Below are 27,955 nucleotides of genomic sequence, written 5' to 3'. Positions count from 1 at the left end.
CAGAAAGTGGCACTATATGGCAGTAGCAAGAAATGAGGGTATTTGTAACCCCAATATATTCTTTGAATTACCAGTCAGAAACTGGCACTATATGGCAGTAGCAAGAAATGAGGGTATTTGTAACCCCAATATATTCTTTGAATTCCCAGTCAGAAACTGGCACTATATGGCAGTAGCAAGAAATGAGGGTATTTGTATTCCCAATATATTCTTTGAATTCCCAGTCAGACAATGGCACTGTATACCAGTAGTAAAAATTGTGGGTGCACGTAACCCCAATATATTCTTTGAATTACCAGTCAGAAACTGGCACTATATGGCAGTAGCAAGAAATGAGGGTATTTGTATTCCCAATATATTCTTTGAATTCCCAGTCAGACAATGGCACTGTATACCAGTAGTAAAAATTGTGGGTGCACGTAACCCCAATATATTCTTTGAATTACCAGTCAGAAACTGGCACTATATGGCAGTAGCAAGAAATGAGGGTATTTATAACCCCAATATATTCTTTGAATTCCCAGTCAGACAATGGCACTGTATACCAGTAGTAAAAATTGTGGGTGCACGTAACCCCAATATATTCTTTGAATTACCAGTCAGAAACTGGCACTATATGGCAGTAGCAAGAAATGAGGGTATTTGTATTCCCAATATATTCTTTGAATTCCCAGTCAGACAATGGCACTGTATACCAGTAGTAAAAATTGTGGGTGCACGTAACCCCAATATATTCTTTGAATTACCAGTCAGAAACTGGCACTATATGGCAGTAGCAAGAAATGAGGGTATTTATAACCCCAATATATTCTTTGAATTCCCAGTCAGACAATGGCACTGTATACCAGTAGTAAAAATTGTGGGTGCACGTAACCCCAATATATTCTTTGAATTACCAGTCAGAAACTGGCACTATATGGCAGTAGCAAGAAATGAGGGTATTTGTATTCCCAATATATTCTTTGAATTCCCAGTCAGACAATGGCACTGTATACCAGTAGTAAAAATTGTGGGTGCACGTAACCCCAATATATTCTTTGAATTACCAGTCAGAAACTGGCACTATATGGCAGTAGCAAGAAATGAGGGTATTTGTATTCCCAATATATTCTTTGAATTCCCAGTCAGACAATGGCACTGTATACCAGTAGTAAAAATTGTGGGTGCACGTAACCCCAATATATTCTTTGAATTACCAGTCAGAAACTGGCACTATATGGCAGTAGCAAGAAATGAGGGTATTTATAACCCCAATATATTCTTTGAATTCCCAGTCAGACAATGGCACTGTATACCAGTAGTAAAAATTGTGGGTGCACGTAACCCCAATATATTCTTTGAATTACCAGTCAGAAACTGGCACTATATGGCAGTAGCAAGAAATGAGGGTATTTATAACCCCAATATATTCTTTGAATTCCCAGTCAGACAATGGCACTGTATACCAGTAGTAAAAATTGTGGGTGCACGTAACCCCAATATATTCTTTGAATTACCAGTCAGAAACTGGCACTATATGGCAGTAGCAAGAAATGAGGGTATTTGTATTCCCAATATATTCTTTGAATTCCCAGTCAGACAATGGCACTGTATACCAGTAGTAAAAATTGTGGGTGCACGTAACCCCAATATATTCTTTGAATTACCAGTCAGAAACTGGCACTATATGGCAGTAGCAAGAAATGAGGGTATTTGTATTCCCAATATATTCTTTGAATTCCCAGTCAGACAATGGCACTGTATACCAGTAGTAAAAATTGTGGGTGCACGTAACCCCAATATATTCTTTGAATTACCAGTCAGAAACTGGCACTATATGGCAGTAGCAAGAAATGAGGGTATTTGTATTCCCAATATATTCTTTGAATTCCCAGTCAGACAATGGCACTGTATACCAGTAGTAAAAATTGTGGGTGCACGTAACCCCAATATATTCTTTGAATTACCAGTCAGAAACTGGCACTATATGGCAGTAGCAAGAAATGAGGGTATTTGTATTCCCAATATATTCTTTGAATTCCCAGTCAGACAATGGCACTGTATACCAGTAGTAAAAATTGTGGGTGCACGTAACCCCAATATATTCTTTGAATTACCAGTCAGAAACTGGCACTATATGGCAGTAGCAAGAAATGAGGGTATTTGTATTCCCAATATATTCTTTGAATTCCCAGTCAGACAATGGCACTGTATACCAGTAGTAAAAATTGTGGGTGCACGTAACCCCAATATATTCTTTGAATTACCAGTCAGAAACTGGCACTATATGGCAGTAGCAAGAAATGAGGGTATTTGTATTCCCAATATATTCTTTGAATTCCCAGTCAGACAATGGCACTGTATACCAGTAGTAAAAATTGTGGGTGCACGTAACCCCAATATATTCTTTGAATTACCAGTCAGAAACTGGCACTATATGGCAGTAGCAAGAAATGAGGGTATTTGTATTCCCAATATATTCTTTGAATTCCCAGTCAGACAATGGCACTGTATACCAGTAGTAAAAATTGTGGGTGCACGTAACCCCAATATATTCTTTGAATTACCAGTCAGAAACTGGCACTATATGGCAGTAGCAAGAAATGAGGGTATTTATAACCCCAATATATTCTTTGAATTCCCAGTCAGACAATGGCACTGTATACCAGTAGTAAAAATTGTGGGTGCACGTAACCCCAATATATTCTTTGAATTACCAGTCAGAAACTGGCACTATATGGCAGTAGCAAGAAATGAGGGTATTTGTATTCCCAATATATTCTTTGAATTCCCAGTCAGACAATGGCACTGTATACCAGTAGTAAAAATTGTGGGTGCACGTAACCCCAATATATTCTTTGAATTACCAGTCAGAAACTGGCACTATATGGCAGTAGCAAGAAATGAGGGTATTTGTATTCCCAATACATTCTTTGAATTCCCAGTCAGACAATGGCACTGTATACCAGTAGTAAAAATTGTGGGTGCACGTAACCCCAATATATTCTTTGAATTACCAGTCAGAAACTGGCACTATATGGCAGTAGCAAGAAATGAGGGTATTTATAACCCCAATATATTCTTTGAATTCCCAGTCAGACAATGGCACTGTATACCAGTAGTAAAAATTGTGGGTGCACGTAACCCCAATATATTCTTTGAATTACCAGTCAGAAACTGGCACTATATGGCAGTAGCAAGAAATGAGGGTATTTATAACCCCAATATATTCTTTGAATTCCCAGTCAGACAATGGCACTGTATACCAGTAGTAAAAATTGTGGGTGCACGTAACCCCAATATATTCTTTGAATTACCAGTCAGAAACTGGCACTATATGGCAGTAGCAAGAAATGAGGGTATTTGTATTCCCAATATATTCTTTGAATTCCCAGTCAGACAATGGCACTGTATACCAGTAGTAAAAATTGTGGGTGCACGTAACCCCAATATATTCTTTGAATTACCAGTCAGAAACTGGCACTATATGGCAGTAGCAAGAAATGAGGGTATTTGTATTCCCAATATATTCTTTGAATTCCCAGTCAGACAATGGCACTGTATACCAGTAGTAAAAATTGTGGGTGCACGTAACCCCAATATATTCTTTGAATTACCAGTCAGAAACTGGCACTATATGGCAGTAGCAAGAAATGAGGGTATTTGTATTCCCAATATATTCTTTGAATTCCCAGTCAGACAATGGCACTGTATACCAGTAGTAAAAATTGTGGGTGCACGTAACCCCAATATATTCTTTGAATTACCAGTCAGAAACTGGCACTATATGGCAGTAGCAAGAAATGAGGGTATTTGTATTCCCAATATATTCTTTGAATTCCCAGTCAGACAATGGCACTGTATACCAGTAGTAAAAATTGTGGGTGCACGTAACCCCAATATATTCTTTGAATTACCAGTCAGAAACTGGCACTATATGGCAGTAGCAAGAAATGAGGGTATTTATAACCCCAATATATTCTTTGAATTCCCAGTCAGACAATGGCACTGTATACCAGTAGTAAAAATTGTGGGTGCACGTAACCCCAATATATTCTTTGAATTACCAGTCAGAAACTGGCACTATATGGCAGTAGCAAGAAATGAGGGTATTTGTATTCCCAATATATTCTTTGAATTCCCAGTCAGACAATGGCACTGTATACCAGTAGTAAAAATTGTGGGTGCACGTAACCCCAATATATTCTTTGAATTACCAGTCAGAAACTGGCACTATATGGCAGTAGCAAGAAATGAGGGTATTTGTATTCCCAATATATTCTTTGAATTCCCAGTCAGACAATGGCACTGTATACCAGTAGTAAAAATTGTGGGTGCACGTAACCCCAATATATTCTTTGAATTACCAGTCAGAAACTGGCACTATATGGCAGTAGCAAGAAATGAGGGTATTTATAACCCCAATATATTCTTTGAATTCCCAGTCAGACAATGGCACTGTATACCAGTAGTAAAAATTGTGGGTGCACGTAACCCCAATATATTCTTTGAATTACCAGTCAGAAACTGGCACTATATGGCAGTAGCAAGAAATGAGGGTATTTGTATTCCCAATATATTCTTTGAATTCCCAGTCAGACAATGGCACTGTATACCAGTAGTAAAAATTGTGGGTGCACGTAACCCCAATATATTCTTTGAATTACCAGTCAGAAACTGGCACTATATGGCAGTAGCAAGAAATGAGGGTATTTGTATTCCCAATATATTCTTTGAATTCCCAGTCAGACAATGGCACTGTATACCAGTAGTAAAAATTGTGGGTGCACGTAACCCCAATATATTCTTTGAATTACCAGTCAGAAACTGGCACTATATGGCAGTAGCAAGAAATGAGGGTATTTATAACCCCAATATATTCTTTGAATTCCCAGTCAGACAATGGCACTGTATACCAGTAGTAAAAATTGTGGGTGCACGTAACCCCAATATATTCTTTGAATTACCAGTCAGAAACTGGCACTATATGGCAGTAGCAAGAAATGAGGGTATTTGTATTCCCAATATATTCTTTGAATTCCCAGTCAGACAATGGCACTGTATACCAGTAGTAAAAATTGTGGGTGCACGTAACCCCAATATATTCTTTGAATTACCAGTCAGAAACTGGCACTATATGGCAGTAGCAAGAAATGAGGGTATTTGTATTCCCAATATATTCTTTGAATTCCCAGTCAGACAATGGCACTGTATACCAGTAGTAAAAATTGTGGGTGCACGTAACCCCAATATATTCTTTGAATTACCAGTCAGAAACTGGCACTATATGGCAGTAGCAAGAAATGAGGGTATTTATAACCCCAATATATTCTTTGAATTCCCAGTCAGACAATGGCACTGTATACCAGTAGTAAAAATTGTGGGTGCACGTAACCCCAATATATTCTTTGAATTACCAGTCAGAAACTGGCACTATATGGCAGTAGCAAGAAATGAGGGTATTTGTATTCCCAATATATTCTTTGAATTCCCAGTCAGACAATGGCACTGTATACCAGTAGTAAAAATTGTGGGTGCACGTAACCCCAATATATTCTTTGAATTACCAGTCAGAAACTGGCACTATATGGCAGTAGCAAGAAATGAGGGTATTTGTATTCCCAATATATTCTTTGAATTCCCAGTCAGACAATGGCACTGTATACCAGTAGTAAAAATTGTGGGTGCACGTAACCCCAATATATTCTTTGAATTACCAGTCAGAAACTGGCACTATATGGCAGTAGCAAGAAATGAGGGTATTTGTATTCCCAATATATTCTTTGAATTCCCAGTCAGACAATGGCACTGTATACCAGTAGTAAAAATTGTGGGTGCACGTAACCCCAATATATTCTTTGAATTACCAGTCAGAAACTGGCACTATATGGCAGTAGCAAGAAATGAGGGTATTTGTATTCCCAATATATTCTTTGAATTCCCAGTCAGACAATGGCACTGTATACCAGTAGTAAAAATTGTGGGTGCACGTAACCCCAATATATTCTTTGAATTACCAGTCAGAAACTGGCACTATATGGCAGTAGCAAGAAATGAGGGTATTTGTATTCCCAATATATTCTTTGAATTCCCAGTCAGACAATGGCACTGTATACCAGTAGTAAAAATTGTGGGTGCACGTAACCCCAATATATTCTTTGAATTACCAGTCAGAAACTGGCACTATATGGCAGTAGCAAGAAATGAGGGTATTTATAACCCCAATATATTCTTTGAATTCCCAGTCAGACAATGGCACTGTATACCAGTAGTAAAAATTGTGGGTGCACGTAACCCCAATATATTCTTTGAATTACCAGTCAGAAACTGGCACTATATGGCAGTAGCAAGAAATGAGGGTATTTGTATTCCCAATATATTCTTTGAATTCCCAGTCAGACAATGGCACTGTATACCAGTAGTAAAAATTGTGGGTGCACGTAACCCCAATATATTCTTTGAATTACCAGTCAGAAACTGGCACTATATGGCAGTAGCAAGAAATGAGGGTATTTGTATTCCCAATATATTCTTTGAATTCCCAGTCAGACAATGGCACTGTATACCAGTAGTAAAAATTGTGGGTGCACGTAACCCCAATATATTCTTTGAATTACCAGTCAGAAACTGGCACTATATGGCAGTAGCAAGAAATGAGGGTATTTGTATTCCCAATATATTCTTTGAATTCCCAGTCAGACAATGGCACTGTATACCAGTAGTAAAAATTGTGGGTGCACGTAACCCCAATATATTCTTTGAATTACCAGTCAGAAACTGGCACTATATGGCAGTAGCAAGAAATGAGGGTATTTGTATTCCCAATATATTCTTTGAATTCCCAGTCAGACAATGGCACTGTATACCAGTAGTAAAAATTGTGGGTGCACGTAACCCCAATATATTCTTTGAATTACCAGTCAGAAACTGGCACTATATGGCAGTAGCAAGAAATGAGGGTATTTGTATTCCCAATATATTCTTTGAATTCCCAGTCAGACAATGGCACTGTATACCAGTAGTAAAAATTGTGGGTGCACGTAACCCCAATATATTCTTTGAATTACCAGTCAGAAACTGGCACTATATGGCAGTAGCAAGAAATGAGGGTATTTATAACCCCAATATATTCTTTGAATTCCCAGTCAGACAATGGCACTGTATACCAGTAGTAAAAATTGTGGGTGTATATAGCCCCAATTCTATTGCTAGGGGACTTGCAGGGTATTTCTGGGGTGAAGGTGGGGGGGCACACCGTTGGAACGGGTATCGGGGGTATATATCGGGTATACGGGAATACACTGACAGTGTATTCCATTCAGGATCCTGGGAAAGCTGGGTTGCGGCGATTGAGCCCGTCAGTGCCACGTTACACTGACAAGCTTCTCCCTGGAATTTAGCTCTTACAAGAGCTGTTGTGGTTGTCTTCTCCTTCCTATCCTAGCCTGTCCCTGCCTACCCAGAATCTAAGCCCTAGCTAGCTGGACGGAAACCTCCGTCCTCGGTGAATTGCAAGCTCAGAATGACGCGAACCTGGGCGGCGCTGTTCTTTTAAATTAGAGGTCACATGTTTTCGGCAGCCAATGGGTTTTGCCTACTTTTCTCAACGTCACCGGTGTCGTAGTTCCTGTCCCACCTACCCTGCGCTGTTATTGGAGCAAAAAAGGCGCCAGGGAAGGTGGGAGGGGAATCGAGTAATGGCGCACTTTACCACGCGGTGTTCGATTCGATTCGAACATGCCGAACAGCCTAATATCCGATCGAACATGAGTTCGATAGAACACTGTTCGCTCATCTCTAATTATTAATTTACTAATACATTATTTTCACTTCTCATATTAATGTCATTTGAATCTTGAATTGTCTGCTTTACATTATATCAGTACTGAATGCAAGGGCAAAAGGTCAGGAATTATGAAAGAACATGTAAAACAAGTTAAGGGCTCGTTCACATCTGTGCCCGGGACTCCGTTCTGCAGGTTTCAGTTTCCTGCACAAAACTGGGCAGGAGACGGAAACCTAAAGTCATTTTTAAAACCCATTCATTTTAATGGATTTGAAAAGTGTCCGACCATGAGCGCCGGAGAGCGTTTTATGCTCTCCGTGGCGAAACCGTTTTTTTTTACTGCATGTCCGACTCTGTGTCCGGTTAAAAAAAAAAATGGTTCACCACGGAGAGCTCAAAACGCTCACCGGTGCTCATGGCCGGACGCAGCATGACAGGTTTCCGTCTTATGCCGGCAGAAGACGGAAACCTAATACGGAGAGCCAAACGCTGGTGTGAACCCAGCGTAACAGATTCCCGTCAGTAACCACTTAATACGGAAATTAATGTCTAATAATACAAGTCACAACAAGGTCTTATTGTCTTATAGTCCAGTCTCAATAAAAATCCACTTACACCTATTAGGGTGCATTCACACTGAGTAAACGCTAGCTTATTTTGTAGAGTAAAATTACACTTGTAAATTTTGCTATCCCATTGACTTCAATGATATTTTTTTACAAGTGTAAAAATACGCCTGTAAAAAATACGCCTGTAAAAATACGCCTGTAAAAATACGCCTGTAAAATGTCATTGAAGTCAATGGGATAGCAAAATTTACAAGTGTAATTTTACTTTACAAAATAAGCTAGCGTTTACTCAGTGTGAATGCACCCTTAGTTTATTATTATGAACGAAAATATGTAATTGAGAAAGCACAAAAAAAGTAACTATTACATATGGAGGATCTATCAGTTTTTGTATGAATATGGCAAATATGAAAAAATTGGCTCCATGCAAACTATTCTCTTTGCATTGTTGGAAAATATGTTTTTAGACATCGTAAAGATCACTATATAATGGAGACCTATCACTCAAATGACATTGCACTGACTGTGTACATGACTAAACTGTATTTATTCATCGGGACAAAAAATTATAAAAAGGCCCTGTACAGCTAATTTCTTCGGAGGCAACTATTGCCACCACCCACCCACAATCAGACAATTATAGCTTACTAGCTGCTACCCGTGACTTCGTCTGCGGTGATTGTAAAAGTGTGTAAATCGAGTTGCGGGTGAAATTTTACGATCGGGTTTACGCGGCGTTAACACCGCGTACACGCGACCGTAAACGTGCACCGTAAATAGAGCAGCGCAAACGCTCCCGTAACGCGGCACTCGGCGTAAAAATAAGCACCAAATGAGCGCCACGTTACGCCGTGTGAATGGACCTTTACACGTGTATTTTCAGCAAATACATGGGTGTTTACTGGGTGTGCAGGAGAGCAGGGGGTGCGCTGAATAATGCAATGCATTGCAATAGTAATGTATTGCAATGCATTGCCTAATAGTGTGAGTGTATGCAGGCGTAATGTTTAGTTCAGTTAGTAGAGTGGGGGATTTCGGAGGTGGGGATAGGTAATGTGTGTGTTTCACAGTATTGGTTTTTTTATTTATTTTTTTTATTTTAATGCTAATGAGGTTTGCAGGCTGCATCCAGCAGCTTGCAAAACAATACCGTTGTACACCAGCAGGGGGTGTCCTGAACAATGTATTGCTATGTATTGCATAATCGTGCCAGTGCTATTGCAAGCCACGTAGTATAGCCTGCAGCAGCCTGGACACACTGAGCTGTGTGGGAGGAACTGGAGACATGATGGGGGTAGTGCAGTGTATGCGCGATTGTGTAAGGGAAGGGCTATGGCAGGCGTACGGCTACCAGCCACCTGGCAGACGGAAAGTGCCGGCATGCGCCGTAGTACAAGGGGTTATGGCGGCCGAGAGCAGAGGCAGTATGAGTGGTGGTGTGCAAGGAAGCGTCAGCTATGGCGGCCGGTTGCCATAGGAACATCAGTGGCATGGGCCGTAGCAAGGGGGGTGAAGTGAGGTGCAAGTGACTGTGAGGTGTGTTTGCGGAGGAGAAGTGGAAGGATAGGGCACTGAGGGATAGGGGTAAGGTTATTATGGAGCGTAAGGTGTTGGCACAGCGGAGTAGAGAGGGCAGAGGTCCTGGCAGTGTTAGAGTGGTACGTGAACTTACCAGTGTCGGGCTGGTGGATGGATCGTGCAGAGGAAACAGCAGGGAGGTGATAGCGGCGTCGGGTACTGTTGTGGGCAGGAGGCAGGATTTCGTGTGCTCCGGCCTAAGGTGGAGGCGCAAAATGGTGGCGTGCTAGTAACACGTTGTTTATGTGTGCAAAGTCATAAACGCGACTATGACCTTATCACGCATGCTCCTGTGAAGCTAGTGGAGTAGTGTGGTGGGTGGTGCCGCGGATCCTCCCAGCGGTGGGGGTCAGCAAACATGGCTGGTCCGGAGAGTGACAGAGGTAGGCTCCTGCAGGATGGTGAAGGTGAGGGTGAAAGTGGGAAAGTATATGTGAATGTGAGTGTGTGGGGTTAGGGGCTAGGCTGTAGGGGGTAATGTGAAGTTTAGGGGCTTGCTATGGTCCAAAGTGTGTGAGATTGCAGAGATGGTGATGTGAGTTTGTTTTTTGTGGGGTTCGTGTGGAAAACGTATGTGGGTTATTGTGTTCAAAAGTAGCCTATTGCGCAATCGTGTGTATTACCTATGTTTGTGGAAAATTTCAGCCAAATCGGTGGAGCGGGTTTTGCGTGATTGACCGCCAAACATCCGAACATCCAAAGTCACAAACCCACAAACATTTCACATTTATAATATTAATAGGATTCTAAGGATAACTATATCAACCAACTAATCACCAAGACTTATTACTTCATGTGAAAAAACAAAAAAGACAAAAAGGGGAGGTAATTAAAACGTAGCATTTATTGGTTCAATACTAAAATTGCCAACTCTCAGAATATTTATATAAAAATGGAGCCCTTAAAGGTGTTTCTCCATTTTCACAAGGGATTAAAGGAGAAACAGCAGCTCACAGTTTGTTGTGGAATTTCTTCTGAGTACGGTAATACCTCATATGTGGTCATAAATTACATGGCAGGAGATAGAAGGGCAGATTTTTCTTTTGGAAGGCAGATTTTGATGGAATAGTTTGCCTCCCGGAGCCATGGTGCATTTTCAGATCCCCCAAGGCTCCAAAACAGTGGAAACACCCCCAAAAATTACTACATTTTGGAAACTATACTCATCATGATATTGGACAAACTATACAATGAACCCACAACTGACCCCACAGCTGTTTCATAGAATGACCCATGAAAATGGAAAATTACTTTTTTTGCAATTCACATTACTTTAGGCCCAAACGCACTCCGCAATTTCTGCTGAGTATGGTAATGCCACATGTAATCAGCAACATAAAGTGTCCCCATTTTGGGAAATATATCCCCTAATTTATTTATCTAGTGTAGCGCGTTTTTTTAAACCCATCTTTTTTGTTGTATTTATCCAGGGATGTAATGAGAATTTTTAGATTTATTTATATTGTGTTGTACTCATCTATGGGGTTTTTTCTTAATTTGTGTTCCAATTTGTAATGGTGCATGCTAGTAATGTAAGAGTAATTTAAGTATAAAGGGGCAAAAATCTGAATGAATGAATGAATGAATGAATGAATGAATGAGTGAATGAATTAATGAATGAGAAACAGAATTAAAGGGAGTCTATCATTAGAAAAACACAATTTTAACTCATGGCACCTTGGAATGTACAGTATGCTTGTGTAGCAGACCACTGGAAAATGACCGCCCAGACATGCACAGTCGGCTCTGCCCAAACTCGAAGTGGCAGAGCCGAATGCATACAGCGCAGTGTCAGATGGCTGCAAAAGGCAGAAGTTCTGGTGAAGAGGACACCACATTTTATCATGATAGCTGCATATGTCCCCCACCTCTGCAAAAATGTTTTTTTGCCTGTTATATCTACATGCTGTGACCCCCCCTCCTCGTGTCCTCCAACCACATTCGGCTGTATTATTAACATCACTCCGCACAGAGAACTAAATGATCCTGCAGTGTGTCTGTGTTTCTTTCTTTTTAGTTTCTATGATTCCTAGGATTTCTCTATCTGCCATGAGCTTGTATGTGTTTCTCTCTTGTTATATACTACTGTACTATCTATGAAACTGTATCACTGAAATTTCCCCATTGTGGGACTATTAAAGGAATATCTTATCTTATCTTTATAAGCGCTATATATGAAATTTAATCAATTCAGGTGCAATCAATAAGATGTCACCTATTTGGCCTGACATAAAATCATTGCAGATTAGCTAAAATGCAAGAGTAAGTTGGCTGCCATCTTGCCTGAGCTTCTCCTCCACTCTGTTCTCAGCATTTTGTTAAGTGCTTTATGCAGTTTTAATGGCAGCAGAATGAAAGGAGAGAAGAATAGTGGATAAATTGTGGTAAATTAAATGATTGGTTAGTGGTGTTATGTATAGAACAGTTATCTTCTATTGAAATACTGTCTGTCTTGTCTGTAATATAAATGAGATGACTACTGAAAGGAAAACTCCTACAGAATTAGTGTTAGTCTTAGTAGCCATTTTGAAAATTGTCATCTATAGAGATATTATCTTCTGTTGGAATCATTTCAATCTTGTCTGTGATGTTCTTTTTCTGTGTTTAGAATCCACTCCTAATCCTTGATGCAAATTGTTGACAAAATTTGAATTGTATGCATAAGGCTTAATCTGAAATCTAGACAGTAAACCCCAGGTCGTTGTACAGTATATTAGTATGGTGTGAAGGCAAATCACAGATGATTTAAATTTGTACAAGAAATATTCCATTCACATAAATCACTAATATTTTTGCCATTGACGTTACAAAGATGAAGATACACCATCACCTAGGGGATATAACATTCATCACAAATTAAACATGTCTGGTATCACTCAGGCCCAAAGCAATAGTAAATCAGTTTTTTTCTGATTTTGTAAGGGTTCTGTACTACGCTGCATGTGGATTATCATTTATTGATCTCTCCTTATTTATTTACCTTGCGTCTGCCCCTGAGTTTCTTAGCAAAGATGATCCTTCTCTAAGAGTGGTCTGCAGAAAACCAGCATTGTAAGGAAGGGGGGGTGGGGGGCAGAGGATGCCAATTACACAATCTGGTCTTTATGATGAAGAAATTCATAGAAATCTGTCCAGCTTTTTGGAATGAATGATCACCCATACTGGTGTGCTTAGCTGCCATACTATACTTTTGCACATGCTTTGGAGATACAAACATGAATTGCACAAGCAGTTGCTTCACTTTGACTGGGCTAGATCAAAGCATAGACTCTAGGACATTACTCCTCACATTTCCCTCCATGAGACAGATACAAACTGCTGCCTGAAGCATCGCTGCCCTGTGTTTGTAACAGCAGAAGCAGTCTTATACCAGATAAATAGGCTTGAGGCGCTGGGAGCTGCTGACCCCTGCTTTACCACATCCATGTTTATTCCTTAGAATTCTTCTCCCTTTAGACATCAAATGATTAAAACCTGGTCATGTGATAGACCAAAGTAGCCCAAAGGTATAAAGGAATTCTGGTTTTCATGACTGCATTTATTTGTGTAGAAAACAGCAGATCATATACATGTATTTAAAATGTAAGATATCTTTCTACTATCAGTGCAGGGGAAAAAAGGCATGTTATGGTCTGATTTAGTCCTGTGAAATACATAGCAGAACTGAAATGAACATATCATGACCTAGTCATGTGACCACTGACATTTCATTAAGTCTCTTAACAACACCATGACATAATAGTATGTCATGTCTTGCTAAAGAATTATGGAGAGAGCTCAGGAGCCAAGTCCTCTCCATACCAGGTGAATACCTGCAATTAGCAGCTACAATTGGTGCCAGAATTGATTGTTGCTGTTAAACCTTTAGATGCCTCGGTCAATTTCAACTGAGGCACTTAATTGGTGGCGGCACATGGGTGCCACCATATTGGTCCCAACCACTGCCACCAGAAATGTCATTGGAGGGTGGTGAATGGTTAAAACGACAGCTGGGGGACCTATTTCAGGCTATCTCAGGCTTGTTGGTGTTGAACATACCTAGATGAGCTTCATGATTTTATGTACCTGCTGTGGTCAGAGAAAGTCAGCCTAGGCACAATAAAGAAGGTTGCAAATGCAAGATACATTTTTTTTTCTGGACATCAGAGAACAGGGAGGGGTGGGAAGACTGGGCTTCAGAGCTTTCCTAGATTCACATATGACAAAGAAGAAACATTTCAACCCCTATCACTTACAGTGGAGAGAACTGTCAGAGGATAGGAATCATGACCAACGGGGGTGTCTCTGAAACCTAACATTATAAAAACTGTTGAGACTAAGAGAAACTGTGTCACAACTGTCACTACCCAAATCAGTGCAGGCAACATGTATCTGAAGTGCATGGACTGTACTGAGGTTTGACGCTCAGTCTCCAACCTGAAGTGAATTAAACATCTCCTTGTTTCAGCAGTCTGCCTGCAGTCTCCTTTTCTCACTTCCTGAATTTCTACACACAAACACACACACACTGAGCGGGAGTCCGCAGTATCACAATAATGCAGATCACATGCTTGTACAGAATTAACTCAGTGTTATCTGTGTATTTACACAGAGATAACTGACTAGGATTTATCAGCAGACCTCAATTAGCTGAGCTGACTGTCTTAAATGAGTGATGTAGCTTGTGCTATCTCATAGATCCATGGTTATAGCAACACTGTGCAATTAATGGGAGGAATAAGTTCACACATCAGGCAAACAAATCAGCATTTCTAAAGCAATATATTTAGGAAAGGTCTTCAATTTCCATAAACTACCAGTATAGATAGGATCCTTCAGATGGGACAACCCCTTTAATCCTTGACAGCCAAACCCACATTACGTGCTAGGATGGTCCTTACGTGACACTGCCATAGGATTGCTATAATGGATTTCATAATATAATGCAATACATCAGTATTATTAAAAATGTTTTAAAAAGTATAAGTTGTCATCACCCCTTTTCCTTACATCCCTGCATTTCAAAATATTTCTCTTATGGTAAATAGCGTAGCAATAAAAAAAATCGACATACTCAAATCCAAACTCATTTTTTTCCATCACCTCACTTTCCCCTCACAAAAAAAAATTAAATAAAATAGTGAAAATTAAATACATTTCCCAAAATGTTATTAGTTATAACTAGAGATGAGCGAACACTGTTCGGATCAGCCGATCCAAACAGCACGCTCCCATAGAAATGAATGGAAGCACCTGTGACGCCGGCCGGCCGCCGGCAAAGTCAGCGTTCGCTCATCTCTAGTTATAACTACAACATGCACTGCTAAAAAATAGACAGCAATGTGCAAGGTAATATTCAGGTGTCACAATATGACGTAAACTTTTTTTTAATTTTAAAAAGTTTTTAATTTTTGTAAAAGTATTAAAACATGACAAAACTATGTAAAATTGGTATCACCATGATCATACTGACCCACAGAATACAGAACCCACAAAATAGTAATGTTTTGTTAGCAATCAACCAAGGTACCTGACTGTATAAACACATGTTCAACAGAAAGCATGGCTGCCACGGGAAGAAAAAGATCCTCACATCCCAGAGAAGTAGCTTTAATAAGAGCACAGGCCAGATTTGGAGATAATGGAAATTCAACGATGAAACGTCCAAGATCTGTGACATTGCCACTCCTATAATAGACAGACAAGGAGAAAATGTACCATAAGTCAATTCTACAGATTGGCTGTAAGTAAAATATTTGAAGGCATTTTCCAAGAAAATGTGTTTTTTCATTGCAAGCAAAATAAATGAAGATATTAATACCAAAGAGTTTGTGATTGCAATCATTTTCTGGAAGAAACTGAGTATTATGTGACAGAATTGCAGGGGTGCCAATACTTTTGGCCAACACTGTAGATATCCCCATAGCCTCTGGTTATTAAAAAATGTTGATGCTTACCTCCTGGACACATGGAAAAAAGATATTGCTTTGACACACATAGAACAATGGAAATTAGTATCAGTGTATTTGGCACACTTTCTTGAGGCATATGCCAAACAAAAGTGTTCAAATGTAATGTTATAAAGAGCTAAATAAAAGTCACACAAGGTACCTGAATGTATTAAAGAGGACCTTTCATGGTTTGGGACACAGGCAGTTTTATATACTGCTGGAAAGCCAAAAGTGCGCTGAATTCAGCACACTGTCAGCTTTCCCGATCTGTGCCCCAGGTGAAGAGATCTCGGTCCCGGTACCGTAGCTCTTCACAGTCAGAAGGGCGTTCCTGAAAGCCCCCTCCACTCCTGAAAATACTTGTCTATGGACGAGTACTGTGAGCAGAGGGAGGGGGTTGCGCTGCTGCTGGGAAGAAGGACGTTCCTGACAGACTGTCAGGAACGCCCTTCCTCACAGTAGTGTCTATTGCGCTGTACTGTGAGAGCGGTCGTTGCTTACCGCCCAGCAATGACGCATAGACGAACCCTGGGGGGGCATTCCTCACCACTCAGCATCATTGCTGGGCAGTAAGCAACGACCGCTCTCACAGTACAGCGCAATAGACACTACTGTGAGGAAGGGTGTTCCTGACTGACTGTCAGAAACGCCATTCTGACAGTGAACAGCTACGGTACCGGCACCGATAGCTCTTAACTGGGGGCACAGAACAGGAAGCCGATAGTGCGCTGAATTCAGTCGGCTTTCTAGCGGTGTATTAAACTGCATGTGCCCCAGGTGGTGAAAGGTCCTCTTTAAATTGACTATGGCATTTAAAAGATATGTACACTGTGGCAGCCTTTATATTCTTGCTCCAATGCATTGAAAATAAAAAAGAACAACTTTCTGAATAATTTTGATTACAAATATCATAATATTTCCAGCATAAAGCTCCTATTCAGAGCCATATGTCTCCATTCAGACTGACTGCTGCAGTCATTTATGTTCCTCCATCTGTTACCAGCATTTTGTTTTGGAGGATGGGAAAAGGTGTAACATGATCCTGTATTATATCAGACTACACATTGGGTTTGATTTTGGCCTGTAACCATTGGTGGAAGTTTCAGTGGTTTAATAAAACATTAATAGGGATTTAAAAATGCAAGGTAGAGATATGGGTATCTTTATCGAGGTGGTTGCTACATTTTCGTAGGGTATCAATAGGAATACACCAGGTTGTGATGAAAGCAGTCCCACTTGTGTATGTATCATTACTTAGTTAATGTATATATCATTAGTGAATATATTGCTTATGCATGTGTTATCAATGTATTACAGTACGGCCCGAGACTGGTCAAGAATGGGTTTCCTAATTGTGATCATGGGAACAGACTCCATGTCATTTTATGACCTGGTCTAGCAGCACAGTCTGAAGTGCTACTGGTCAGACTTATTGTTTAACAACTCTCTGCTGCTACCAGCATTCTCTCAGGCCTAAGAAAGAGGGTTAGTGACCAGAGTTCACCTCTGAGGCCAACAGGTATTGAGCTTTCCAAAGTGGAAACAGAACAATTCAAGCCCTAACTTTTCCAGATGAGGATGAACAACCTATCTTTGGGAGTAGAAGGGTGGGGGCTGGAAGTGTGGCTTAAGTCAGAAGCTTCAGATTATAAAATAATGTGAATTCATGAGAATCTAGTCACATCTTGGAAGTCAGCGACCATTTCAGAAATCCTCCAAGCTTCATGGAAACAAAAGTTATCAGGTATGTTCTGTTTTTTTTCTTCTTTTATTTTAAAAATAGTTTTGCTTATCTTGTTATCTCTTTTCTTTTTCAAATATATCATTAAAATTCTCTGTGAATAAAATCATTAGGCATTAAAAAATGTCTGCTAGTGTTACTAATGGGTTAATAAATGCACCCATATACCGTTAGCCGTGTTTTGAGTGATTTCTTGGTGTCTCTGGGAGCTGTTGGTATCTCCTGCTTTTATTTACAAGCTTCAGCTTCCTCAATAACCCCTCTCAGCTTACTCTTCCCTCCTTCATTATTCCCCCCCCATACACCCTCTCCCTGTTCCCCTTGCTATCCTGCCCTTCTCTACCTACTCAGCCCAACCCCTCACCCTTATTACAGTATATACTTAGCCTCTCCACTTTTTCCTGTGAGAAGGCCCCTTCTCCACCTGTACGGATTCAGTCTGTGGGAGTTTTTCTCTTCCAGTGAGTTTTAATCCTCCTCTATTGTGCATGCGTGGCAGCAGTGCACACAGTGGAGAAGAATGCGCACCCCACAGAATCATTACAGAGGGAGGAGTCAGGAGGGAAAGGCTGCTTTCACATGGAGTTTACGCTCTGCTCATTCAGACACGTAAACATGTGTCAAAGTGACCGCTGTAAAACAGAATCCCTTAGACTTCAATGTGTGCCGGTCTTGCGCGCGCCACACACATTGAAGTCTATGGGATCTGTTTTACAGTGGTCACTTTGACACGTGTTTATGTGTCTGAATGAGCTGAAAGTACCCTAAATAGGGTAGGTTTACACAGAGGTTTTTGGACCGGATTTTTACTCGGGAAGCCGCCTCAGAATCCTGCTCCAAAAAACGCCTCCCGTGGCTAGCCACGACTGGATTAGGCCCAAATGAAAGAAGTGAAGCGCTGCGGACGTCACAGCGGATTCAGCCGCAGAGTCTGCGGCAAGACAGGGCAGCTTTCTTCTTTTTATGGTGTGCAGGAAAAAAACGCTAGCAAAAAAAAAAAAGAAGTGAATGGTTACCAGTGAAGTCAATGGGAAGCGTTTTTTGGAGCTGGATTCTGATAACGAATTCTGCGTCAAAATCCGGACCAAAAAACTCTGTGTGAACTCAGCTTAAGTATAATGGGGTGGATGGGGGGGGAAAGTAATAGTGACCTTCCGTTTCCAGACATGGGAAAAGGATAGTTCCCAGATAATCAGAAAATGTCCCTGGGGTGGTCACATGACCACCTCAGGGATATGGGTAACTATCCATTTTTGCTAAATTATGTTATTTAGGAAGTAGGAAGGAGAGGGTGTTTAGATTAGTGTAAAGATTTCTAGCTACACCGGACATCCCCTTTAAATTTAATGGTACTTTATGTTTTGCTCTATAATATCTCAAAAACAAAATAATTCAAGAGGAAGTATACCCAACGAAAAATAGACAAACTAAGTGTGGATAGTGTGGGAAAGTTAGCTCAGTAGAAGCAATGGTGTGGACCCAAACAGTCAAGACAGGAACACAAAATATGCAGCAAACTGGTTTATTTAGAAAAACAGGAAAATAAGTAAACCTTGACTTCAGGCACAAAACGAGCAAAATAAAATACAGCCTTAACTTCAGGCAAAAACACAAAATAAAAAAACTGCTCATCTGAGCAACTAACTAAACAGAACTGATAACCTAATTATACGTGTGGCTTAATGCGGGTTCACACCTGCGCCCGGTCTCCACTTTGCGGGTTTCCGTCTTCTGCCCGAGAAACTGGACAGGAGACGGAAACCGGCAGTCAGTTTTCAAACCCATTCACTTGAATACGTTTGCAAAGTGTCTGCCTGTGAGCGTCTTCTACCTTTCCACGGCGAAACCGTTTTTTTTACCAGACACAAAGTCAGACATGCAGGACTTTATGCCCAGTAAAAAAAAAAAAAGTTTCGCAGTGGAGAGGCACAAGACGCTCACGGGTGGACACTGACTGCCGGGTTTCTGTCTCTTGTCCATTTTCTTGGGCAGAAGACAGAAACCCACAAAGCGTACACCAGGCACAGGTGTGAACCCGCCCTTACTTCCAACCACACAAACAAAACAGGAGCAATATTGTCTGAAAGGACTCAGGATTATAGCACAGAACCACACACCTCATGGAACTGCACTGAAATACAGGATCTGCAGCCTTTTTCTGGCCCAGTAATGAGCCAAGGATCTACACCTGGGCTGAGGCCTACTCCAGATCCACCCTGGACCACAAATATCTCAGAAACCTGGGGCCAATATATCTGGTCTGCAGCACTCTGCCTGTCACCTTCTCACAATAGTCAGTGACCACTGATAGGGGTATATTAAAACATTATAACTTTATTAGATCAAAAGTTAAAAAACATGTTTAAAAAAACTCTCCACATGTTTAAAACGTATCTTCTCGGCGAGATAACAGATATCACACCAAAGCTAAATAAGCTAAATACTGATGAAGAGAGAGATCCTGGTTATATTATAAAAATCATATGGGAATCTCTATTGTATAATATAGCTCATGACTAGTGGACTCAATTTCTCCAAGAAAAAAACAAAAAAAGACACTGGTATCAATTTACCCTCAAGGGGTCAACAGATACAGAGACTACCAGTATCAGTGTTACTAATACAAGTGGTGCTAATGGAATGTCATTTTTGTTAATAATCACTCCTCCCACAGATACCAGCTTGAACTGGGGAATACTGAAAAGCGCCTAATAGTACACCTTCACTGCTCTGATAGAAATAGAGCCAGATCAAGGTCCAAAACTGTTTTAGGCAACCTCATAATGGCAGAGATCGTTCATCTCAGTTACAGTATTGTAATAATTAACACCTAACGGGTCTCGAAGCTGCTAAAACTCCGCAGCTATTTATCAGACGCGTCAGAAGAATAAGAATTTGAAGAGCTATATTTATATGGGCCATTAGTTAGTGAAATAAGCCATTAAAATGTTGTTCATGTTTAGAAATAAAGGAGCTGCTTGTCTTTCCCAGACACAATTCTACTACAATCAAAAGTACTGCAGCTTGAAACGTTTTGTTTGCATCAATATGATTTTCTGATAATGCAGAACAACCTTTATGAAAGCTTAATATCCTATTAATATTATAAATGTGAAAGTTTGTGAGTTTGGATGTTTGTGGGTTTCGATGTTCGGATGTTTGTTAGTCAATCACGCAAAACCCGCTCCACCGATTTGGCTGAAATTTTCCACAAACATAGTTAATACACCCCATTGCGCAATAGGCTACTTTTCGTCACAATAGCGCACATACGTTTTTCCTAGGACCCCCACAAAACCCAAACTCACATCATTATCTCTGCAATCTCACACACTTTGGACCATAGCAAGCTGAAATTTTCCACAAACATAGTTACTACACTCGATTGCGCAATAGGCTACTTTTCGTCACAATAGCGCACATACGTTTTTCCCAGGACCCCCACAAAACCCAAACTCACATCACTATCTCTGCAATCTCACACACTTTGAACCATAGCAAGCCATAAAATTCATATTACCCTCTACAGCAGAGGTCAGCATGCCAAGAGTGGCACTCCTGCCATATTTCACTGGCACACCAGCAGCACAGGACCTGCAAGAGTTAAATGCAGTCCCAGTCTCTTCAGTGGGCTGCTAGAGCTGAGGCATAAAGACACTCCCCTTTGAGAGGGGTGCAGGAAACCCAGGGGGTGGAGCTTAATCACTCAGGTCTGTGCCTGCTATAGTGGTCTACATCCTGCTAACATTCCCCGAGGAGGAGAGGAAGCTGCTAGCAAAGTGAAACTGAAAAACACACAGGTACATAGGATTACTGTTCTCATTAATGTCAGGCATTTGGGGTTATTAGTTTAATGTTAGTAACTCCATGTGCCTCACATTAATAGGAATAAACCCCATCACGTCCCTCATATTAACCCCTGTGTGCCTCATATAAAGGTTACTACTATGTGAGACATATGGCGGTAATAATAAAAGACCTCAATAATGAAGATACTTAATTATTACCTCCAAGTCTCTCACATTTCAGTAACTCTTACACAAGGGTTAATGTGAGGGACATGATGGGGTTAATTGCTATTAATAAGAGGCACATGGAGTTACTACCAGGGGCGGATCCAGGGCCGGGCGAGCTTAGCGGGGCCCCGCGGCCCGGCCCTAACAAAATGGTCCCGGTCAGCCTCGGCATAGTCGGGCAAGTGCAGGGGCCCACAGAGCCTCTGGGGGCCCCCCGGCACTTGCCTGTCAGGATTTCAGCTCATCGGCGTCCGTCCGCCGATGAGCTGAATACATACGCGATGCAGGAGCTGTGAGATCAGCTCCTGCTTTAAAGCTCCGGCCCGGCTTGCGTGTGTAGGCGCGATGACGTCATCACATCACACTTACACACGCAAGCCGGGCCGCAGCTAAGCAGGAGCTGAGGTCACAGCTCCTGCATCGCGTATGTGACTGGAGTGAGAGAGAGGAGTGTCGGGGGAACGATGGAAGGTGAGTGATAGAAGGTGAGTGTAAGTGTTTGTTTTGTATTAAATATTAAGGTGGAAAATAATGAAGGGGGCCCATGAAACTGGGGGGCAAATGAAGGAGAGGGGGGGAATGGCATGACACTGGGGAAGATGAAGGGGGTGGGGAGAGAACGGCATGAAACTGGGGACAGAGATGGAGGGGGCCCAAAGAAACGGGGGGGCAAATGAAGGGGAGGGGGGAACAGCATGACACTGTGGCAAATGAAGGGGGGGGAAGAACGGCATGACACTGAGGCAGATGAAGGGGGGAGAATAGCATGACACTGAGGCAGATGAAGGGGGGAGAATAGCATGACACTGGGGTGGATGGAGGGGGGAGAACGGCATGACACTGGGGCAAATGAAGGGGGAGAGAACGGCATGACACTGGGGCAGATGAAGGGGGGGAGAACGGCATGACACTGGGGCAGATGAAGGGGGGGAGAATGGCATGACACTGGGGCAGATGAAGGGGGGGAGAACGGCATGACACTGGGGCAGATGAAGGGGGGGAGAATGGCATGACACTGGGGCAGATGAAGGGGGGGAGAATGGCATGACACTGGGGCAGATGAAGGGGGGGAGAATGGCATGACATTGGGGCAGATGAAGGGGGGAGAACGGCATGACACTGGGGCAGAGACGGGGGGGGGGACATGAAACTGTGGGCAGATAAAGGGGGAGAATGGCATGAAACTGCGGACAGAGATAGAAGGGGGGGGACATGAAACTAGGGGTAGATGAAGGGTGTATATGAAAATGGGGAGAGATGGAGGGGGGACATATAATTTACGGGTGACTGTAGGAGGATTATACTGTGTGGAATCACATGAATAATGAATGAGAATGGGCGGAGTCAACATAAAAGTGGGTGGGGCCTAATTTGCTGCAGCGCGCTGCACATAGGGCCCCGCCAAAGTCAATTGCCCAGGGCCCCGCAAACCCTGGATCCGCCACTGGTTACTACACTGTCATGCACAGGGCCAGACTTTATGTTGCTTGCTCAAGAGTATCCTGTGCCCAAAACTTACATGTACTGGTGGCAAATAAAAAATCATACCATATCGTATATCCAAGTATATTCACTTGAAATAACTCTGTCCCAAAGACACTATAACAACACCGTATAGCAGCTGAAATACAAATTACATCCAACACAAAAGTCTCATGTGCTCTCAGAATTACAGCAACAACAAGATACAAAGTTACATTTCATATCCCATACCTTATACACAGTACGAAAACCTTATCCGCGCCTGTATATACCCACTTCTACGATCACCGCAGACGAAGTCGCGGGTACCAGCTAGTATAATATATGTCTTGCTGAGTCAAACACTCAGCACTATGGTTTAGAATAGATAATGAATAAAGATGTATATAGGTAACAGTGGTCACACATTTTGGAAACAAACGCCTGCTACCCACAGTACTCATTTATTTTCCTTACTGCTTAAAGGGGTTGTCTATGCCCTTACTCATGGCATGCCATGAGTAAGGGGGGCAACCCTGAAACATGTAGGCTATTGTAACCCCTACTGCTGCACATGAAGTTTTTATATGTAAAACAAAAGCTACGTTTTATGATACATGGATGGCTGATCGTTCGTGCTGGACCTTGCTACTTTTCATTCATTACATCACCCTTCTACTTTTGGATCTTTGCAACGTGGGATTCGTATCACATGAAGGAGGTGCCCAGCTGCTCTAAGAGTCCAACTTCCAGTTGAAAATCAGCTGCCCTCTAAGCAGTTGTGAGCTCATCACAATGGCACAAGGTGAGAACCTTAAGGGTCAGTGCATGAGTTTTTTGGCGCTGATTTTGACACTGAATCCGCCTCAAAATCGGCCTCCAAAAAAAGCCTCCCAATAGAGTTCTAAAGAACTTTATACAATCTGCCAGAGTAAAATAAAACTGCTGTGGTTGAACTCTTCTTCAACTCTCCCTGCTCACTGATCTATAGTGATGAGCCGCTACAGGATTAGTAGATGGGAACTAGTAAGGGATGGAGTTCTCCAACTGCTCCTGCTATGCATACAAAGCATGCTGGGATCCCTTTCAGGTAGGTCAGTGATGTCAAAGTGTGTGTGCCAACAGCATTCTGAAATAACATTTAAAAATACACACACAGCTTCAATATGTGATCAATATCATCAATGAGTGCCCTTTTGTCAAGAATAAATCACATGAATGTATTATCTGCATAAGATATGAGCATTTACACTGTGTTAATGAGATATGGTAATTATTATATTAATAATACATGTTAGTAAGAGGACAATAAATAAATAAAAAGGAAAAAAAAATATTATTTCACCTGTCAATTGCACTGCATTGATACAGCTTCCTGAGAGCTTCCAGAATAAACCTTTCTTCAGGAGGATCCAAGTAGGGGAACCTATGAATATGATAAGGAGCCAATGATTATAAAAAAAAAAAAAAAAAAAAGTCTTGATATAGTGGCTATTTAAAATCAAACAATATGTGCATTTATGAAGACTAGTTTACGTAAAGGTTATTTAATGTTTCAGTTACAGGGCATTTGCAGTGTGCCACAAATACGGCTCTGTTCACACTGTATATACATTTCCAAAAGATGTATTATATATCTGACAAAACCTCTGAAGTCTGGCACATGCCGCAAAAAAGGCTTCAATGTTTAAAAAGTATATTGTGCTGTATGTGTTGGTTTTTTTTTTTAGAGATTCCTTTACGTAGACAATAGAGATGAGCGAGTATATTCGATGAAATACCTCCCCTCCATAGATATTGGTGTAAATAAAAAAAAGGCGCCAGGGGAGGTTGGAGGGGAATCGAATATTTCCCACGTGGTATTCGACCGAGTACACCAATAACTATGCATGGGAGGTATCTGATCGAATATTACTATTCGATTGAATACTACTTACTCATCTCTAGTAGACAATATAATAAAAGCAAAAAGAAAAAAGGTATACCAATACAATCCAGAAGAAGCCTACAGAACACTCTTTTGGCCTCTGTTGGGTGAATAAAGACCTATTTTATGTATCATTGTTTTGATGATCACACAGTACCTAGAGATGGCATGCAAAAGACAGGAGAAATACGCCAAAGCATGATGAAGCATAACTAAACTTTCAGACAACTTTTGAATTTTTGGCAGCATTTGTGTCACTAACAAATTTTGGATCATTTCTGCAAAATCCTGCATTTTTAACTCTTTCCCTTGTTTCCCTGTATTGAGAACTATTTCTGCCTCTGTGTACAGGATGTAAAATATAGAGATAATGAGGGGAGGGGAGGGTCACTTCAAACAGTTATATCTCAGACACTAGAAAATGTACAAACTTGATTTTAGTGTCATATGAAGGAGATGAAATAGGAGATTCTCTTCTTTCATGTGATGTTAAAGTTACAGAGCTATCTAAATTATTTCCAGAGATATCACTAGTTGAAAATAGTAAGCAGCACACTGCAGCATTAGTGTCACATGAAGAAGAGAATCTCCTCTTTATTATGACACAAAAAGCAAGTTAGTAAGTTTAATAATGTCCAAGATATGACTGTTTGAAGTGACCATTCCCCTACCCTCATATTGATACATTATACATAGCCCATACTCCAGTCCACAGTAACATTCAGTGAGAGGCAAGGTCAGGTCTGAATAAAGAATCAAGGGAAAGAGTGACAAAATGCAGGATATCACAAAAATGATCCAACATTTGTTAATAAAATTTATTAATCACACAAATACTGCCAGAAATCAAAAGTTGTTAGAAAGTTTAGTTATGCTTTAACAAATACAACTTTTCTATGTTGTTTCTCCAGTAGAGGGAGCATAGTTAAAATCATATTTTAGTACATAGGGTTTCAGGCACTCCAGAAAGCACCAATAAAACTTACAGGTCCTCTAAATATTATTATGTTAACAAAACAGAGACACTAGGGATTGCAGAGAGTGCTACTGTTAAGATTGTTAAAAATAATTTCTAATCCAGGCATTCACAGACTATTATGAAACAGCGTTTGTATTTATTAATGAAGGTAAATTCTACTTATAATATTAGAATCAAACGATTCTGGCACAATAAGGGTATATTTAAATGGAAGAATTTTCCCCAGATTTGGGGGCAGATTTTGCCCTGGAATCCGCCTCCCTTTGTTTTCAATGGGAGGCAGAGATCATAGCAAGATGTGGGAAAAAGAAGCATCCTGTCCGATCCCTAATTAGTAAGGAGTCTTGAGCCATGGACTCCGTGACTGAATCCGCGGCTTGAGACTCCCTGCTGATTAGGTCCATTCATCTGGATCTAATCAGCAGAGGGAAGACACGCCAGAATGTCGATGCACTACATCAGCATCCCATCACGACTAGACCGCGGGCGAAAACGCCAGCAGTGGAAAATGACAACGAATTCCTCAAACGTAAATGACTGGGACAGCATTTACAATATCACCTTCAAGTGATAACATTCCAGGAAGAAACTTACAACATATTAAAGTAACATAATTTAAAGAAACATTGGATTACCTGATTACATCATTTACCTCCAGGCATTTAAGGGTCAGAATGACAGATGTTAGGCTTGTTCGCTTAATCTCAGGGATCATGTGATCTGGCATACATTTCTCCCAGAATTCCTCACTGTAAATCCGATGACATGTCCCAGATGCTGTTCTGCCAGCCCTTCCTGCTCTCTGAACTGCTTCACTTCTTTAGATGAATTAGCAAATAGTTATGAAGAATAGCTCATAATAATAAAGATAAAAATATATTACACTATACATTTTAACTTACTTTGAAATAGGCACAATTTCCAAAACATCTAGACCAGCTCTGGGGTTATGGTTTAACTGTTTCACAAAGCCGCTGTCTATAACATACCTGACAAACATAAACAGAGTTTAAAATGAAAACAATTAATATTACCCTAGAAATAATATTTCTTTAAAGGGGGTGACCCATCTTGGATCTCGATTGAATATGCCAGAAATGTGTTATAGGCGGTGTTGGGGGTCTGGGACCCCACATAGCAGCAGAACTAATATTCACAAAGAATGGTAAGCTGACAGTTTTCACTGCATAGAGAAGCTGTCCAGCATCATGTCACCACTCCCTTTGAGGACCAGCCTATTCTTTGACCTTCAAAACCAAGAATTTGCCTGGGCTCACAGAATTACTAGTGCATCTCAAAAAGTTATTTTTTTTTAGTAATTCAATTGAAAAAATTAAACAAATATTATATTGAAATACAAACAGAGTGAACTTTTTCAAGTGTTTATGTTAATGATTATAGCTTACAGCCAAGGAAAACCCAAAAGTCATTATCTCAGAAAATTAGAATAATTAACCCAAAACAGCTGCAAAGACTTCCTAAGCATTTAAAAAGGTCCCTTAGTCTGGTTCAGTAGGCAACGCAATCATGGGGAAGACTGCTGACTTGTCAGATGTCCAGAAGGCAGTCACTGACACACTCCCCAAGGAGGGTAAGCCACAAAAGGTCATTGCTAAAGAAGCTGACTATTCACATATTACTGTATTAAAGCATATTAATGGAAAGTTGAGTGGAAGGAAAAAGTGTGGTAGAAAAAGGTGCACAAGCAACTGGGATAACCGCAGCCTTGATAGGATTGTTAAGAAAAGGCCATTCAAAACTTGGGGGGAGATTCACAAGGAGCCAGTCAGTGCTTCAAGAGCCACCACACACAGACATATACAGGACATGGGCTACAAGTGTTGCATTCCATGTGTCAAGCCAATCATGACCAAAAGACAAGGCCAGAAACATCTTATCTGGGCCAAGGAGAGAAAGAACTGGACTGTTGCTCAGTGGTCAAAGGTGTTTTCAGATGCAAATAAATTTTGCAATTCATTTGGAAATCAA

The 27,955-nt window shown here is 40.9% G+C and overlaps 1 protein-coding gene across 2 annotated transcripts in view; it reads right to left on the bottom strand.

Moving 5' to 3' along the window:
- DHX40 (DEAH-box helicase 40) overlaps positions 1–27,955 on the bottom strand; it is a 90,667-nt gene that overhangs the window by 30,683 nt on the left and 32,029 nt on the right. For both annotated transcript variants that reach the window (XM_075264766.1, XM_075264767.1), the window contains exons 9-12: positions 26,869–26,955; positions 26,602–26,784; positions 24,406–24,486; positions 15,422–15,579 (exon numbers count right to left, since the gene is read on the bottom strand). In XM_075264766.1, the coding sequence (XP_075120867.1) occupies positions 15,422–15,579; positions 24,406–24,486; positions 26,602–26,784; positions 26,869–26,955 (509 nt within the window). The remainder of the gene's footprint in view (positions 1–15,421; positions 15,580–24,405; positions 24,487–26,601; positions 26,785–26,868; positions 26,956–27,955) is intronic.

Source organism: Leptodactylus fuscus, chromosome 2 (assembly GCF_031893055.1).
Source record: "Leptodactylus fuscus isolate aLepFus1 chromosome 2, aLepFus1.hap2, whole genome shotgun sequence".
Classification (NCBI taxonomy): domain Eukaryota; kingdom Metazoa; phylum Chordata; class Amphibia; order Anura; family Leptodactylidae; genus Leptodactylus; species Leptodactylus fuscus.
The sequence above is the reverse complement of the archived record's forward strand: the minus strand, read 5'-3'. Positions and strand labels throughout refer to the sequence as shown.